An 18619-nucleotide genomic window follows, 5' to 3' on the forward strand; every position below is an offset into this window, starting at 1 on the left:
ATTAACAATTCTAGATTTTATCCTCTCCCCATCCCCCAAGTTCATCTTTTCTCCCAAATTCGAGATCTTTCTAAATTACATAACATTCCTTGGAAAAGGTATTTAAAAGTAAATTAACCAATCACGCCTTAGCTTTACAGAAAACGCCTACGTAGTACAAATTTGACTTCCCTAGGAAGTACGTTCTTATTTTTTCTAGCTTCCGCCATGCCAACCTCTTCACGCTGCTTATGCTTCCCTGCCCGAAATGACATCGTATCTTTTTTCCTGTTGCATAAAAATTTATTGTATTCGACAATGATTGAAAAGTAATTTGTTTGCCAAAGAGATGATTTGAAATGTATAAAAATAAAGATGGTAATTCTTCAATTCAGTTTTAACAACGTCTTATTCCTGCCTTTTCCACCTAGCCATGTCTACAGCCAGAAATTAAAGTACCGAGTTCACGACTGCGCACTTAAAATATTGAGCATATATATATATGTGTGTGTGTGTGTATAACAACATGTGTTTCTAATCTTGTTAGGTTACAATTAACTGAAGATTAACTCTCATTGTTTGATTTACAATATAATTATTAAAATGATAATAAATGTTTAATAACATTTCCATTTCCGACACAGGAAAACTTGGTAGATAAAAAATAATACATTTATTTCACATTTTTTTTAAATTTTACAATAAATATTGTCATTTATTTCATAGACTACTGTCATATACACTCTAAATCCATCTAAATATGAGGAACACACAAATTTCATACACTGGGAAAAGTAATAAATTATCATAATAATCTCTCAAATAACCACGTCATATTTGAGTGCTAACAATAACCTAGATATTTTATAGACACCTTTTATGGCCTTTTTATAATTTTCATATGAATAAAATGTGCTATGCTGCTGTGCTTTTAAATATGATAGAACTATACAGAAACGAATATATTTCCAGTATTTTTTAATATATTAACTTTAAATGTAAAATTTTATTTACATGATAAGGAATATGCATTTCTTGTAAGTTTTTAAAATCTACACCTCCAAAGAACAAGAAGAGGTCGAAATACAGAAATAAAACATTTCAGAAATGAAATCAATTTTAGAATTTATACCTAGAAGATAAAAAGAACACGAGACGATATTAGACAATATTATAATACTCTTAGTGATAGGAAATTTTCTTTTCACTGATTTTACTTTAATAGGTGTTGTATAATATCTCATGTAATAAGTCCTTCAAGCAGAATGTCACGTATAAATGACGCACTGTAGTCGTGCTAATTGACTTACGCGCAGAATATTAGAAATATGAAGTTATGTTATAAGAGTTATGTTACTTTTATTGCCTTTTCAGAATGATACTGATTTTGACTGAAAGTTCTGTACTGATTCTGATGTTTATTATGCTTATGTGTTTGTCAACTACGTGTCTTGATACTTGCAGTGAAAGATTTTATGGTACATTAATTTTCAGAATTTTCCTCAGTATCTGTCCTGTTATCATTATATTGTCATTACTAACACAGTTAATAAATATTTCCGTTTAAAACGCATCATTCTGTCAGAAAATTTGAGTGTTAAATTGTAGTTTTCCTTCTACAAATCTGAAGTTTTCCCTTTTATACTGAATTTTTAAACAAATCATTAAATTTAGGAGTAAAATAGGACGGACTTCTTTTATCCGAATTTACTAGGGCGGTGACATTTCAGATATAATTTATTTTTCAAATAAATCATTAGAAATATTTTCATCAATTGAAGTATAAATTCGAGTATGTATTTAATTAAAAAAAAAATATTGACCATTTTTTATTAAATTTTCTTTTGGCCGAAAGAAGAGTTAGCTGCGACCGGGCGGATTAAACTTCTGAACACTGATAGTTCATCTCAGATTCAAATCCAGGCGAACGAACTGACGGGCAGTCAAGGCACATATCAATGCTAGTTTGGTCAAGGCACATAACATTCATAATTTTCGCGGCAATTTTGCAGCTTGAATTTGAAAAAATTTCCCTTAAAAAGCGCCACGAAGGCATCTCTTTTCCATAGGCAGATAATTCTACTGTGTTTCGCCTTGATATAATAATTTAATTTTTGTTTTCGCTTCCTATTTCGACTGCACCACAATATGCAATATGTATGCACAATATGGAATATGCAATATGTATACATGATTCGTTATATAAGAAATTTGAATAATTGAAGTTTCCAAAGTTTCTCTTCAAGAATATTGCACGCATTAGTGGTTGCACTGCATTATTCACCAACATTTCTTAACAAGGAATCCTTAGTTTCAGGACACCTAACCGAAATTCTAATGTCTGAGAAATCGCTCGGTGTTCCGCACGAAATGTTGAACATGATGATCAGAAATAAACACGTGACTAATCAATTTCGATAGTCAGTAACTACTAGAAACTACTCAAAGGGTTCAAATAGCTTAAAAAAATTGAGAAGCAATGCTAGATACCTATGCATTTCCTAATTAAAAAAATCACTTGGGGTACAAAATCTTTAGGTTATTTTGAAGCAGAAGACGTGAAAAATAAGCAGTGTCCTCTTCGGGACTTGAACCTGGATCTCTCGAATGGGCGTCGAGTGTGCTACCGTTACACCACAAAAGCATGCTGGAAGGAGGGAGAAACCTTACCCACTCCCCTTTTAAAGGGCGACTAAAGATTAGGGGAACCAAGCGCCAAATCCTGGTGATGAAGAATCATCATCTACCATAGTTCGGGTGCCACTGCAGAGACATTAGATTTTTTTTAAACAGAAGCTATGAAAAATGAGCAATGCTCTTGCTGGGATTCGAACCTGAACCTCTCAAATACGCTTCGAATGTGCCACCGCTACACCCCGAAGGCATGCTGGAAGGAAGGAGAATGCCTTATAGGGGTATAGGGGTCTTCATAATTTATTGGTTGCCGTTAATATTTTGGAAGTTCTCATTTTTTGTATATTTTAAAAACTTTTAAGTGACGTTTTAAGTATACCTCAGTTTCTAATTAACATAAACGTCAAGGAACACAGGACCTGAAAGAAAGGTAAATAAGCTTCAAGTTCACGACATTTAATGGTTATGTCCTTGGAGGTCATTTAATAGATAGGTATTTGTAGGTTAACAATTTTTCATACATTATAATAAGATTATTTTTCTTTTCATTATAAAATATGCATGCAACTCTAAAGAGTGAAATATGCTTTTAATGATGGGAGATAATAGGCTTCGTATTCATTGATTCAATATTATTGAATTTAATTGATTCAATATTATTTACTGTGGTTAAATGGGTCTTTGATAATACATAAACCGTTGGATGACATTTCGGAAGATTTTAAAATTCTTAGCTTACGTCTGCAAAAGTTTGCCTAAGAACACTTTTGACGTTTTGTATTGAGTATATAAATATTTTTCACGATGAATCTTATATTTAGATTAATCTCGATTTCACTTATAACCCCTCGTGATTTCTTACAGGGCTGCACAACTCTGAAGAAACCGGGATTCAGGAAACTCATGGGTTAAGCCGTTAATCCTTACATGTATACAGGTATAAACGCACTTTTTCCGATATAATTACATTTTCTGTTAATTCTGCATACTATAACAACAATATATGTAACAACCAATTATATGTCACAACTAATTCCAGAATGCAAAAAGCAAACAAGAAGAATTTGATCACTTTATAAGTTGTTGCCACCACATATTATCGCCCTATATTACATTTAAAGAAATTAAATAATGAAGAATCTACATGAATGCATGTATGTTTCTCGCATTCTGAAACACCGATGGTACCTAGAGCCATCAAATTTTGAATAACTCAGTCCTCCACCCGAACATGGGCACCTGGAAGTCCTAATTTTGAATTTCGAATTTGTTTAATTAATGACAACACTGTACAGAAAAAAGCATTTTTATCACCAGCGCGCGAGACTGTCTACCAAAAACTCTAAAGGTACGCTGTTTTTAAAAATTTTGAAATATCGCTGTTGAATTGAATTTTATGTGGTTTAAGTGAGAAAAACATGGTATTTGGTAAATAAAGGTAACATACTAAACGTTTAAAAAAAACCTTTGGCGTAATATAAAATCTGAGAGCTTTCATATATATATATATAGAGAGAGAGAGGTTTTTTTTTTTTTTTTTTTTTTTTTTTTTTTTTTCGAGAAAAGAAGCACAAGGTACTTCATTCACTTTGACTCCTTAATAAGTCTTTAAGGTAATGAAGGTAAAAAATTAAGCTTTAAATATGTAGAATATTCATATCTAGCATGAAATTATATTTATTACGTTCTGGAATGAAAGCCAATGCATTTTGTTTACGGAGCTTGCACGGACGTTTAAGGCCGTTACGCACTAGCTTCCTAAAACATCATGTAGCACGAGTAGAAGTTGTAGTTGCGAGGCGCCATTTATACGTAACATTTATCTATCAAGGAATATATACATATATGAAACTCGATTGCAAGTTCGTCTGTAAAAAAGTACGGGAAATTTAAAAGTATTATGATCATGGTTTAGTGACAATAAAATTCTTTCTACAGCGATGTGTTTAAAAAATATTATTAATAGATAACAAAATTTTTAAATTTTTTTTGTATTTTAACTTTAAATAATTTTAAAAAACACTTTACTGCGGTCCAAATACAGTTTCAATTCTCTTAATTATGCAGCTCTGCGAAAAGATTACGAACACCAACATTCACGGAAACAATATTTTTCTAAACCTTTAAAATGTAAACAACGGTGACATATAATATCTGGAAATGTCAAAGTATTAAACCTTTATTTAAAGTAATCTTTACAAAATATTTTAAAACTGTTTGGTAAGGCACATTATCATTAGTAGCGTTAAGTAGTTATGAAATAAGTTTGTTTAGAAATGAGAATTACTGAAAACTTCCATTGCGTATCTTAATTTTTAAGGCACATTACTAGCAATTCTGTTTTCTTGGTAACGTATTTTCTCAAGTCATATCAAGAGACTTTCGTCATTTAATTTCGGCATATCCGAAATTTAATTCTGAGGTAGATTCTGGTATGCATAAACATATATAAAATTACATTATTTTATTTAACACCAAAACATATTGCTTCTTTTATAGAAACAACAGTCCTTTCCGAAAGTTCGGAACTAAGTTTTACAAAAAAAAAAAAAAAAAAAAAAAAAGCTACATTGGGTGCATATGTTATTTTAGCAGAAAAGGCACTTGAGATTAATAATAGAATATAATTTTATATTAGTGTATTGTGCCTAAGTTGCTCCTATAGTAATAAATAAATTATTAAACGTAGAATCTTTCAGCATCATGGAGCATAGACTTTTTCCTAACAATTATACTTTTGTCATTTAAAGAAAAAAAATATATTTGGCAAACAGACGACAGGAAGAGATATAACAGAGAAAAATTTCATTTTCAAATGACTTAAATTTAAAATTACGCGTTAAAAATAAAATGTATTGGCATGATGTTTTGTGTTATTCGAAAGAAAATCTTTCCCTCTACAAGATGGCGTGCTTGATTTTTTTTCCTGAGCTCATTTTTGTTATTTTCCAGATCATTAAAATGGACTCAATAGTCAAGTCGACAAAAAATGTCGACAAATAAAATCGGAAAAAAAAAAAAAAAAAAAAAGCGTTTTCGACACCTTTTTCTTTTTGCGATTAATCGAGGCGCCAATGGTGCAGAAGCCGCAAGAGAGATTTGTCAAGCGTATGGAGAAAGTGCAATGCCTGAACGAACTGCAAGAAAATGGTTTGCCAAATTCAGAAATAGAAATTTCGACCTCGAAGACGCTGCTCGTTCCAGACTACCAAATGAGTTTTATGAAGAGCGTTTAAATCAACTTCTGCACTTCAAACCACTCGAAAATTAGCCGAACGAATGAGTTGTAGCTAAATGACTATAGTTCGACATCTTGGGTCTATGGGGAAAATCCAAAAACTCGGATATTATTGACTAATTTCTTGTTATTTGCTTTGTTAAAATAAAAATTTTTAAATTAAAAAGCGGACATTACTTATATTCCAACCCAATAAATTCAGAAATACTAATAAACACTTTAGCTAAAAATTACATATATAAATCGATTTCTATTAGAATATGTACTTTATGTCTTATTGCTTTTATTTTATAATACCATCTTAATTTTCAGTCTAATATAAAATTTAAAAAAAAATCTTATTCCTCGACTTTCTTTTTGTTGCTTACGGTTGGCAACAATGAATGCGATTCAAGCGTTCAATTGTCTCAATGCTCATTTCACTGATTTTAAAATTAATGTTCTTATATTTCCATACTGGCGTAACTTTCGCTTCAGGTAACAGTTTTAAGTACATCCAATTGATGAACATAAGATTCCAGAATAATCGCTGTTAAAAGTCCGATTATTTTTTGTGTTACCATATGCAGTCTCATTCTGAGGACTTCAGCTGATACCTTGGCGACGTTGGCTTTCTTTGGCATCATAAATTTAGTATACAGAGAATCACCAGACACCACAGTGTCTTGCTAAATAGTTCTTGAAAGACACTTCCCAATGCTGTCTGATTTTCTCAGTTCATTCCATCATTTTTGAGTGCTTTTGGCAGTGCGGTGTAAGAAGTTCGATCACTCTTGTTCCTATGTGCATTGCAGATGTGAATCGTGGATGTACCCAATTTGAATCGCAGAATCTAACTTTCTACGTTCAAACTTGTTTGAATCTCCGGGATCTTGGCATCACGTCTTTTTAGTTGTTGTCGGGATAATAATCTAAAAGAAAAGGCAAAGGCCAAAGTTATTCTCGGTCGTGAACATCTGAATTATCATGACTTATAGTAATCTTTAACTGAATGATGCTAACCATTTACTGATCATTGAAAAGTATACGATTATCATTGAAAATATATTTTAAGAAATTTTGAATTTAACAAATATTCTCTTCTTCGTATAAAGCTAATTTAAATTTTAAATTATGAAAATTTAATTGTACACAAAAAAGATTAATTATTGCTGCGAACTAATTTGCAATATCATTCAAATTCAGAGAGCATTTGTAAATTAAGTGCAAATACCTAAAACTATTAAAAATATATTTAATAATCCAAAAAAATTAATCTTAAAACTTTTAAAGAATTTTTAAGACTAAATAAATTGGCATAAAGTGAATAATTGTTGAGCAGGCAGGAGACGGATCTCTTCAAAGGGAAGTTGCCTCCAAACCTAACTCTTCAATTACTCATTTCGTGTTTCGTGATACATATAGGCATGGGTATAGTAATATTCAAAACCAAAAGTAAAACTAAATATAGTGAATTGCTTAAAAAAATTTTAACTATTAAAGAATTTCGAGAAATTTAGTAAGCAAATCGGCTAGGAATTTTAATATTCTTGTTTTGATGAAGTATTTCCTAGTATTAAAAAAAGAAGAAAATAAAAATTCATATTCTAGAGAGAATAAAAAATATAAATTCTTGGTGTTCCCCTGCTGAGCTGAACTCATCGTCACATATTTAGAGTGCCCTCTTGCCGCACAGATACTAGACATTTGCAAACATACCTTCTCTGCGATTCGAACTCGGGGCCTGCGGTATTGTAATCAAAGTCATTAACCACTACACCGTTTAGGCGGCTGACTGATACCTGTTGGTCGCTAAAGATCACCAATGGATTTCTTATCACGAAAAGAAGAAAAGTTTTCAGAATTTCTTTTCATTAAAACAGTTTGAAATAAAGGTGTTATTTTCTTTCGGAGCAGCATAAACACTTAATACTTCGTTCATTACGATGCCACGGTACTATTAGGTCCATTGTGACCAAGTCATAAGACCACTCACTGTACATTGGTAATCTGACCCGGTTAAAATTCTGGTGAAAGCGCTGATTGCATGGATGTTTCACTTGTATAACGGAAATATCTGCCAATTTCGTTTAGAAAATTCTCCGGGAAAAAATTTCTCATCTTAGACAGATAGCCCTAGTGCTTTGCAATAATCCAAGCAATCTGGTCCCTTCAAGTCACGTTGTTACCAAAGGACTACCATTTTGGTCAAAATTATGTCTCAGATCATTAAAGCGAAAAACTTGTTAATCAAAAGATAATATCAAACAATGATTTTCCGAGTTAGAAAAAATACTTAATTTAACGTTTTCATATCATGATAGCGATTAAAATAAAAACCAGGAAAATTTTTATCAGCGTGAATGTTACTTGCTAATTTTTCAAGATGTCTGAGAAGAAATTTAACATCCATTTTTTAACTATTTTAATTTCAGAAATAGAGAAAATGGCGAAATTTAAGAATATTATGACTGAGGTGATAAAACAACTGAAACGAAGACGTGTTAAATATTACCAGGTAATAATTCATTTCCTCCCAATTATTACCCTGAAGAGAAAATGACTGAAAAATTCTATATTTGCCAATAAATTCAAAAGTGCTTTTGCAGCAAAATTTGCTTAAAATATTAATTCCTTCGGTTAAAAGTCGTTAAAAATAGCCTGCAGTTACGTTAGTACTTTTCTGAGAAATTCTTATTATGTAAAATTGATTATAAGCATGGAACTAAACTCACTTTAATTGTCTAAGAAAACGCTGAGAAGTCTATGAGGTCTGTATCTGGGCTGAGGCTAGTGTGAGGTGAGGAACCTGCTGACCCTGGAGATCTTTGCGTCGTCCACGCCATGGCATCATCCCATACTTGTCCGCTCATTGCCGCAGCACCTTCTGACATCATTCCAGGCCACCGGCCATCATCTGAATGACTACTGGCTTGATCATATGTAGATGCTGGAGGTTCGAGAAGGTACTGAAGTTGCTTGATGTATTCTATAGCTGATCGGAGGGTCTCCATCTTGCTGAGCTGCAAGTTAAGAGAATAATTAAGCTTTTTGCAAAATCACTTAATACAGAATGTTACCGCATACATTTGCTTAACACTTAAAATTTTCTGACCAATTACAGCTTGTGGCATAGTAGTTTCACAAAATAGTAGTGTTTGTTTGTTTATGGGGCCCATAGACTTATAGCATGCATCATTCAGAAATTAGCTAGTCATGGATATGTGTTACAAATTTCTGAAAGTCGTGCCTACGCGCAACACAGCTAAATAAATTCTAAGGGTCCAAAATTCCCCTCATAGGATCGACTACAAAGAAAGAGAAGTAGGACGTCTGGGATGACATCTTTCGCAAGATGCTGCCAGTCAAAATTGGGAGGAAGGTCATACTTTCATTCCAAGTTTAGTATGCTTATGAATTAAACATAAACACTTATATTTTCAAATATGATTAAGAAATAAACAGAAATATATATATATTGGAGAATTTCTGTAACATTTTAAGTCTGAAAATTAAAGTGTACAGAAACACATTTTATAATCAACATTTAAATGGTTTATTTTATAACCTTTTTTTAATAAAAAGCAACAACTGGCAAGTAAAATATAAAATTTACGTAATGCAGATTTTGAAAAAAAAAAAAAAGAGAAAATATATGTTTTTAGTGATACGCAGAGCTATGAAGAAATCCAAATTTATTTTGAAAATAAACAAATAAAAGCAAAACATATATGCCTCTAGCTATGACTAAAACTGAATTTTTTTTAGGGGGGGGGGAACTTACAACTGCATCTAAAGCTGAAATATTTATAAACTTAAAAAAAAAAAGCGGGAAAAGAGTAGGAGATGGGTGTCTGCATGTTTGATATTCATTCTGAAATATTAAAAATATTATTTGTGGCATCAATGCGTTAAGTCAGTCTGGAGCTTGCATGAATTGAAAGTGGATATAAAAAGTAAAAATGCAAAATTATGGGTACATTTAAGACTGAAACATGGGAGGGGGAAACTAACTTTTAGTGAAATAGAAAAAGAGTAAAGATAATTTATACCTAGAAAAACTAAATTAAATAAATAATCATATACCTAGAAAAACTAAATTAAATTGGAAAGAAAGCGGGAGGGGAGATAGATAAGATAGACACCTACAGCAGCATTTTAAAGCTTCAATATTGCCACCCCGCTATAAAAAAAAAAAAAAAAAAAAAAAAAAAAAACTTTAGGGGGGGAAACAAAAAAACTTTGAAAAAGAACAAAAAAAAATCTTTGGATAAAAACAAAAACAACTTTGAAAAAGAACAACCAGAAAAAAAAAAAAAAAAAAAAAAAAGAGAGAGAGAGAGAGAGAAAAGAATATACATGCTTATAAGCAAGCTTGGAGCTGAAATATTGAGAAAAACAAAATTAATATTGTAAGAAATCAGCAAAGACTTTCATATTAAATCCACAATGAATCTTTCAAGCAAGAAAATATTGTAAGGTCGAGATTGAATAAAATATTTATAAAAATAAATAAAGGGATTATATGTTTATGTCACAGTTGGCATTTGATTACAATTTATATCCTTACATTTCGAACGTTTACTGTAAATTTCCATACAAAAGATAAGAATTCGAATTTCTCCCTTGGTTTGAAAAAATTACGGTAACTTTCATATACTTCTCCAAAAATTTATAAACTATGTGTGTTACAGCATGCATCATACTCCGAAAGAAGTGATTTTTTTTTTTTTTTTTTTCATCGGGATTTGGTAGCTACAATTACTCCAAAAGATTCAGGATTTACCATTCGATTATCTCAACTTCCGCAGATCGCTTACCTTCTTCCGCGTGTTCCCTTGAGGTAGGTACTGTCGAAGCGTTGCGAAACCATGATTCACCAAACGAACTCGTTTCCTTTCCCTCTCGTTACGCCGGGCCATGGCGGTAGGGGCCTGCAAGGCCTTCGGTGGGACAGCTGACAGGGCTAGGTGCCTGCGATCCGGAATGAGAGCCGGTGGAGCAGGGCTTGAAGAATCTTCCTGGTGGGTGAAGTGTTTGAGGTTTGGTGAGGAACGGTATTTGGGAAGGATTTCTGAAAAAGACACATTAAAATATACTTCAAAATTTTGGCAAAAGCTTTGTACTTTCAGTCATTTCAAAACTATTCGAATACACTTTTCAATATCTTTTCACTTTCTAGTCTCGATCCTCACTTTTTTGCCCTTATCGCTTTTCAAATTGTTGCCACTCGGCAAAGCGTAAACTGCCTCTCAAATTTATTAAAATAAATTAGCCATTTAAAAGAAATGTGTTGGCAATCTCGGATACGAAATATTTCTATCTTCCACGCCTCTATTTGATGCCATTAAGAGAGGCATAAAATATTTTATTTTATTTATTTATTTTTTAAATTTCCTGTTAAGGATTAACAAATTAAGCGATTTAAAAGCAATAAGCGCAGTTCTTTATCACTAGCTGGGCTCGTGAAATGACACTATCTGGAGTTTTTTCTCTTTACAGCAACTATTTTAGACTGCTGACCGGGCCAGCGGCTACTTTTTTGAAAAGCTGAACGGACAAAAGAGTGATTCGAAGCTAAGTAAGGTTCCAGATTAATGACGCTTCTGGGCTAAAAAATGTATGGTAGCATTTAACACTGTATCGAGAATTCTAAAGACACACTGTTTTTTAAAAATGAGTGATTTTGTTGTTGAATTTTATGCATCATAAGTGAAAATAAAAGGATATTTAATTATAAAATTAAAATGACAAAAAAAGAAAACGTTGTGTCAGCAGAGGTGAGTTCAAGTACAGACTGGTAAACAGCGAGTTCAGCAAGTGAATAAAACACCTTAGCAATTGCATCGACCCCTTTTAAAAGAATGTTCATTATAATAATATAATATTTCCTCCTTTTCCTTATAATATGCAGTATGCAGTATAACCATAATGTAAAATAATTAAGCATAAATGACTTAAAGGTAAAAATTTGATTCAAAATATGAACAAAAGTTTTAAAAAAAGTGGTTATTTAGCTTTATGTTTTATTATTTTTGCATTATTAATAATTTTAAAAATATAAACAAGTTTTCAGAAACGAAATCACAGATACTAGTCGCGCAAAAATTGAATGCGCTTGACGTATTGATGCAATTTGTTTCATATTTGGCATGAATTTACTTTCTTTAATTCTTAAATCACTTCTTCAAAAATATTCAATCTGTTTCTCGTTTTCTATCCCCGTTTTGCATTCTTCGTATATTTTTAACTGTGTTTTCTTGTGTTCATGAGTTTTACTTTTATATATTTCATTTACAGCATAAAAAATTAGTGTATTTAAAAATATTATTAATTTTTGAAACCTATGATTTTCGTGATTTAAGTGTATTTTCCTTTATTATTTATTTTATACGATTTCTTCCTCACTACATAATTTTTATCAGAAAGAATTAATTATGAGCTTTATTGATAAATTTTCGTAATCCATGTGATCTCGATTATGTTAATTACTTGCTGGCGCATGTTGGCTTCTCAACTCCTAATCGACCCTTTCATCATCATCGACCCTCTTTTAAAATTGCATCAACCTCCAGGAGATCATCACCGACCCCGTTGGGAACCTCTGCTTTCCAGCAATTCTTAAGTCATTGGATCAAAAGAAAAAAAAAAATATTGTAAATTTCCTAAATTCTAAACTTTTTACCCCCATATCTTGCAGATTTATTGAAGGCACTTCCCTTTTCGATGTAAAGAGCATTAATGACCGACAGGATAAAACTGCTGGATAACGACACTTATTTCTGAAATTCGACTATCGGTCGAACACTTGCCGCATGATTATGAAATGTACAACCTTTATAACTTCAGCTTTTTAAGCATATATGTCATAAAAACATTTTCTGAAAGGTTTCAGATTTTAAATTACGTTCAAAGAGGCGATTTTTTTTAAAAATATATATAACACTTTTGTATGTTACCTTTATTTATTGAATATCATGTTCTTCACTCTTAAACCATAAAATTCAGTTCAACAGCAATATCGCAAAATAATTTTAAAATGAGCGTATCTTCCGAATTTCCGATACAAAGTCTCGCGCGCTGGAGGCAATTTTTTTTTTTTTTTTTTTTTTTTTTTCCCCGTACAGTGTTGCTATTGCTCGCTTTGAAATCGTTCAGTTTTTTAATGAAAAATTCGTTGAAGTGTTACAAAACACGAAATCGATAATCAAACATATTTCAAATTCAAATTTAGGCTTCCACATGCCCATATTCTATCGAAGTTTACGTTATACATATTTTGATGGATCTAGGTACTGTTTTTTTATCACAATGAGAGAAACATACATACATTTATGCAGATTCTTCATTATTTAATTTCTTTGAATATAATACAAAGCGATAAACTAAATTAAGCGATATCAGACAATTAAATTCAAACGCGGGTAACGTAGTCTATGACTACGCATTTAACAGAATAAGAAATAAGCTTGCTGAGTTATTTTTATTAATTTTCAAACTAATCCAAAGAGAAATCCATTCTAATTCAAAGAGAAACCTAGCAAGCAATTTTTTAATTAAGTCATTTTCAAAACTAAGGTAAACAAACTTTTATCTACCTCATCATTAAGAGAAAGCCAAACGGGCAATCTTTTGCCCATCATTTATTTAGAAAGTTTCGAGAATGTCTTCAATAGCCCTTTGCATATTATCTATAAGAGTTGAACTACTGCAGACTACCGCCCAACCGTGATAGTGGTTATTGACTCTGATTGCTGTACCGAAAGGTCCGGGTTCGAATCCCGGAGAAGGCTGTTTGATGTTTGTAAATGCATAATGTCTCTGAGGCCCGCCGTGAGTCAAAATTCCTGTCGAGAGGTTGGTGTTAGGGAAATAGGGTTGGACCCCTGCTCCCTGGGTCTCAAATTCTCTTTCAAAATTGGTGGGCGGAACTTAGCTGAAGTCGGACTGTCAGTTATATGGTGTTCAAGGCTCTTGCCAACGATAGGCGCATTTGATCCTTGTCACGATGAATGTCATGTGCGCTTGTGATGACAATTGTCTGACCAGTGAGATTGGTAAAAACAACAACAACTATCACAGACGTAATGTATTCTTTGTATACCAAATTAAAAGTTTTGGATGAGAAGATTTTTTACATGGGTATCTTAAATGAACTGCATTTCAATAAGTTAGAGATAGTTGGATGATTTAAGGACACAAATGCTGTTGAAAATATGTCATGGAGCTTATCAAATAGTGATGGAAATGCCATTTAAAGCTTAAACATACGTGCACAGCAAACTAACATTGCGTGTTGCCTCTTTAAGCCGCGAGAGCTTGTGTTCTTCGCACTAGTTTACAACTGCATGCAAACGCACAACATATTTATGATAATCCAAATAATATACTGAGTACCTAAAATAAAAATCAGAAAAAAGCATTGATTCTAATTTAAGACGACCATACACAAAAGTTCGTACGCAAGTATACACATCTGTCATCAGTAAATTATTTAAAGGAAGGATCTGCGAGCTTTAATGTTAGTTTGAAGCCATTTCGGGAAAAGCATCTGTCACTCGTCTGAATTTTTTCATGAAATCTAAATCTGTTCTATAAGATCATTTTAAACTTTAAAGAAGAAATTAAAGGAAATTAGAAAGCATTCTGAAATATCTGAAATAACATTAGAGAGAGCAAAGAAAATACAAGTATCTAAGAAATGTTTCATATTTTTTACTAGATATATTGAACAAAGTGTATGATATATTGAACATACTAATATTAAGCATACTGAGCATATTAATTATGAGATATGTTAAGCATTTAGAAGACAAATAACAGATTATAAGATTTATTGAACATCGTATAAATTTTTATACAGTATTCGTTTTCGAGTGCTTCTAAAAGTATCTAACAATTTATTAGCTACATGGTTGTTCATATTCTGGTTGGATTTAGATGTGAAAAGTTGTCTATTATTTTTTTTATAAAAAGATGCTGTTTATTGCAATTAATTTTCTCTTTAATTAGATTGGCGCGACTATTATCAAGTCGCGCCAATCTAATTTGAGCTACACATAAAATATCACTTACTGGTTGTTATAATCACACCAAAAATACCTAAGTATTTGTTAAAGTTAGGTTAACTTATTTGAATATGGCAAAGCCACGAGGACTGTCATTCTAGAGAAGGGATGCCATCGTGGAGGACTTACTGAGGCAAACTGCCTGGTATTCACGTTTGGGAAAAACACGAATATTAACCATGCGGCCAGCCCGTTTGCCTAATTTCGAACCCAAAACCAAATCGTACAATCAGTATTCGGCGGTCTTAACCAAGCGACCTCTGGTGGCTTAAGTATTATTTTAAAAAATCAAATCTGTTGAGCTATCAGTCATAACAACAATAAAAAAATTACCGATATGCAAAAATATTTTTAACTATAGGCTTTGTTCAGAACCAAAATAACATTAACCTCGTTTTCCAAAAATAGATATTCAACTGATAAGCAAAAAAAAAAAAAAAAAAAAAAAAAGAAAAGAAAATTGAGTCTCAAATTCTGAATATGCAACGAGCAACAGAAATATCTACACAGCACTACAGATAGATGTTTCATAAATGATTCACATTATGAAGCGAAAATAATAAAAGGAATTGTAATAATTTAAAGGAAAATAATAAAATAGAAAACCAAGAAAATAATAAAGAGAATTTTGGTAACCTAAAGGAAAATAATAAAATAGAATTTTGGTAAAAAAAAAATAAAGAGAATGTTGGTAAAGGAAAGTAATAAAGAGAATTTTGGTAAACGAAAATAATAAAGAGAATTTTGGGTAACCTAAAGGAAAATAATAAAGTAGAAAACCAAGAAAATAATAAAGAGAATTTTGGTAAACGAAAATAATAAAGAGAATTTTGGGTAACCTAAAGGAAAATAATAAAGTAGAAAACCAAGAAAATAATAAAGAGAATTTTGGTAAACGAAAATAATAAAGAGAATTTTGGGTAACCTAAAGGAAAATAATAAAGTAGAAAACCAAGAAAATAATAAAGAGAATTTTGGTAAACGAAAATAATAAAGAGAATTTTGGTAAACGAAAATAATAAAGAGAATTTTGGTAACCAAAAAGAACACTTTCCTAGAAATCAATAAAAAATTATAGATTTCGTCTTAAAAGATTAGAGTAAATTTACTAAATTACCGTACTAACTCGAATATAAGAAACCACCTTTTTTGTCTACATTTTTTATTCTATAATTTTGAAGGTTCTTGAAAACGAATATTTTGATAAATAAAATTGTAGAATTACTAGTGTCATACTATGTAGTGTGATTTTGCTGTCTCAATACTAAATAAACCACAGATAACTACAGTACACGTAAACTGCGTAACTACACCTAATTATAATAGCCACGTCTCTAGGTAAGTGATTTCAATTTAGGCTTACATCCATTATACTGGTCACTGGTATGCTTTATAACAAAACAGGTAACGTTGCTTCCTAATTTTTTTTTTTTTTTTTTTTTTTTTCAGTGCGATCTTCAAATTTTATTTAATCCGGTAGCTTGTAGAGACATTAGGTATTTTTTTTGGAAGCAGGCAACATAAAAAATGAGCACGCCTTCTCCAGGAATCGAAACACGGGCCTCTAGAATACGCGCCCAGCGTGCAGACCACCACACCACGAAGGCATGCGAAGAAGGCGAGAGAAATACCTTATAAGCTTAAATTTCATTCCAATCAGAATCAAATGGATTCTAATCAGAACTATAGTGTCATCAAATATTCAGCTACATTCTCATTTATTTCTTAACATTTATCCTAAAATGTAAGGACAGTCTTATATTCAAGCGGCTTATATTTTCAAATAAATTCGGTAATATAGTAAATGAAGCAAGCATCAGTTTTTCTAAACCGAAAGAATCATGGATATTGTTGAGGAAAATCAAATATATTAGAGAATCACATTTTTCAGTAGAATAAATTGAAAAAATCTTCATGATTGGTTTTAATTTCTGTATAAGTTGCTTAACATGCACTTTAAGCTAATATCAACATTTCAGAATGAAAAAAAAAGTTTTTAACTCTACATTAAAACAGAAGTTCACGAAAATACAATTCCTTTTAATAAAGTTATAAAGAAGTTATAATGCGCTTTTGCAGCTGAGGATGACGGTTCGGTAAAACCATCGAAACTAGTCCTGTGAAAATTTGGAAAATATTACGCTAATTTTTGTTGCTTGACTTCTAAATTAATATTTGTTCGGCGTGTTATTGTATCTTAATTATAAGGGTTGCATTTCCACTGTGCGTGGTCTCGTTGCGTAAGTAGCTAACACATCCATCTATTACTGAAAGATCCGTTGTTCGAATACCCGAGAGGCAAATTTTTTAATATTTCTTAACTTTAAAATTGTAACATTCTCTATAGCAGCGGTCGTCAACCCTTAGAACTTCACGGACCGCTACATAAATAATTTTACATTTGACGGACCACTAATATGAATTAAAATAAAGTAAATACATTTATACAATAATAATCAGCAAACTACACATATTTCGTTCACATTGAAAAATTATATGAAAAGTACAAAAACCTTACCTTATCGTATAAAAAGCTTCACATTTTCATATCACTGAAAAGGAACTTCACGAAAAGCAAGAACAAATTGGCAAACGCAAAGCAATATCAATAAACTGATAGTGTTATGCCGCCAATTTTTAGTTATTGTAAACATAATAATCATCACTTACTCAGCAATGGCGCCATCGATCAACATTTAGATAAAATAATCGGAAACTTCCAGTGATGCAATTCTAAACAAAAATGCGAATGAACCATACGCATTCTAGTTTATAATTCCATCAAGTTCTATCCATAAAATTCCATCAAGTTGCCTATTGACACGGAGAAAAACTGTGTTATTAACGACTACAATAGCATATGTTTGTAATTCAAAAGGAAAGAGAATTCCAGTTCGTGCTATTATTGATAACAGCAGCATATCCATGGATGCCAACTCTCACTTTCAAATGTCGCTTAAATACACCTCCAAAAGTAGCTAAAAAGTCGCTAAATTCAGAAGGAATTTTGCTAAAAGTAGTAGCTAAAATTTGAAAAACGTATAATCCATATCCCATAATAGGTTTTGTTACTCGTCATTTTTTAAACTGAATTTTCATAAAAATATAAATATTTCCAATTTTCCAATTTTCTGGATTTATAAATCCAATTTTTCTGCGGACGAGCAAAAGGTTATCACGGAGCACCAGTGGTCCGCTGCTCTATAGCATAGATGAAAGACTTAAGAACATGAGGTACCCATATGTCGAGTTCTGAGATTAAACCTAGACATTTCAAATGACCATGAACGGTCGAATTCGATAAATTTAATCTCTCAGCTATTTCACGAGTTGTTATTTGCCCGGTTTGCATCAATTAATGCCTTTATTGTGTCTTCATTAGCTTCAACTGGCCTTCCAGAACGTGATGCATCAAGATCAAAATTGGCGGATCGAAATTTTGCAAACTAGTTTTGGCACTGGCGTTCTGTCAATACATCTTCTCCATAACATCGGATAATTTGTTTCTTGCTTGAACAGCATTTTAACCTTTTCGTAATAAAAAAGTAAAATATGCCGAAAATGCTACTTTCTTTCCACTTTCCATATTTGAAAGGGCGCCAACCAGAATCTGCTGCGTAGAATCAATCGATCGTTTCCGGAAAAAAAAACGAGCTATATCAGCTGTCAAAATATATCATGATTATGGGACTTGGGTGAGATGTTATGAATTGGCTGTGAA

The 18619-nt window shown here is 31.9% G+C and overlaps 1 protein-coding gene across 1 annotated transcript; it reads right to left on the bottom strand.

Moving 5' to 3' along the window:
• Positions 1 to 643: 643 nt before the first annotated feature.
• Positions 644 to 17509, bottom strand: LOC118192246 (achaete-scute homolog 2-like). The gene is made up of 4 exons (XM_085821688.1): positions 17417 to 17509; positions 10651 to 10904; positions 8566 to 8853; positions 644 to 6762 (listed from the first exon to the last, which is right to left on the bottom strand). Exons 2-3 carry the CDS (start codon positions 10750 to 10752, stop codon positions 8575 to 8577), a joined length of 381 nt encoding a protein of 126 aa, XP_085677814.1. The 5' UTR covers positions 10753 to 10904; positions 17417 to 17509; the 3' UTR covers positions 644 to 6762; positions 8566 to 8574.
• Between the last annotated feature and the right edge of the window lie 1110 nt (positions 17510 to 18619).

The sequence above is a fragment of the Stegodyphus dumicola genome, chromosome 8 (assembly GCF_044657685.1).
Source record: "Stegodyphus dumicola isolate Sdum_Otavi_A_Nest chromosome 8, ASM4465768v1".
Classification (NCBI taxonomy): domain Eukaryota; kingdom Metazoa; phylum Arthropoda; class Arachnida; order Araneae; family Eresidae; genus Stegodyphus; species Stegodyphus dumicola.

What these genes read in the sequence shown, in the direction of transcription:
- LOC118192246 (XM_085821688.1), bottom strand. Translation starts at nt 10,752, where the DNA reads ATGGCCCGGCGTAACGAGAGGGAAAGGAAACGAGTTCGTTTGGTGAAT. An exon ending in AAGGGAACACGCGGAAGAAG is followed by an intron (nt 8,854 to 10,650) that starts GTAAGCGATCTG and finishes CTTAACTTGCAG; the next exon opens with CTCAGCAAGATGGAGACCCT.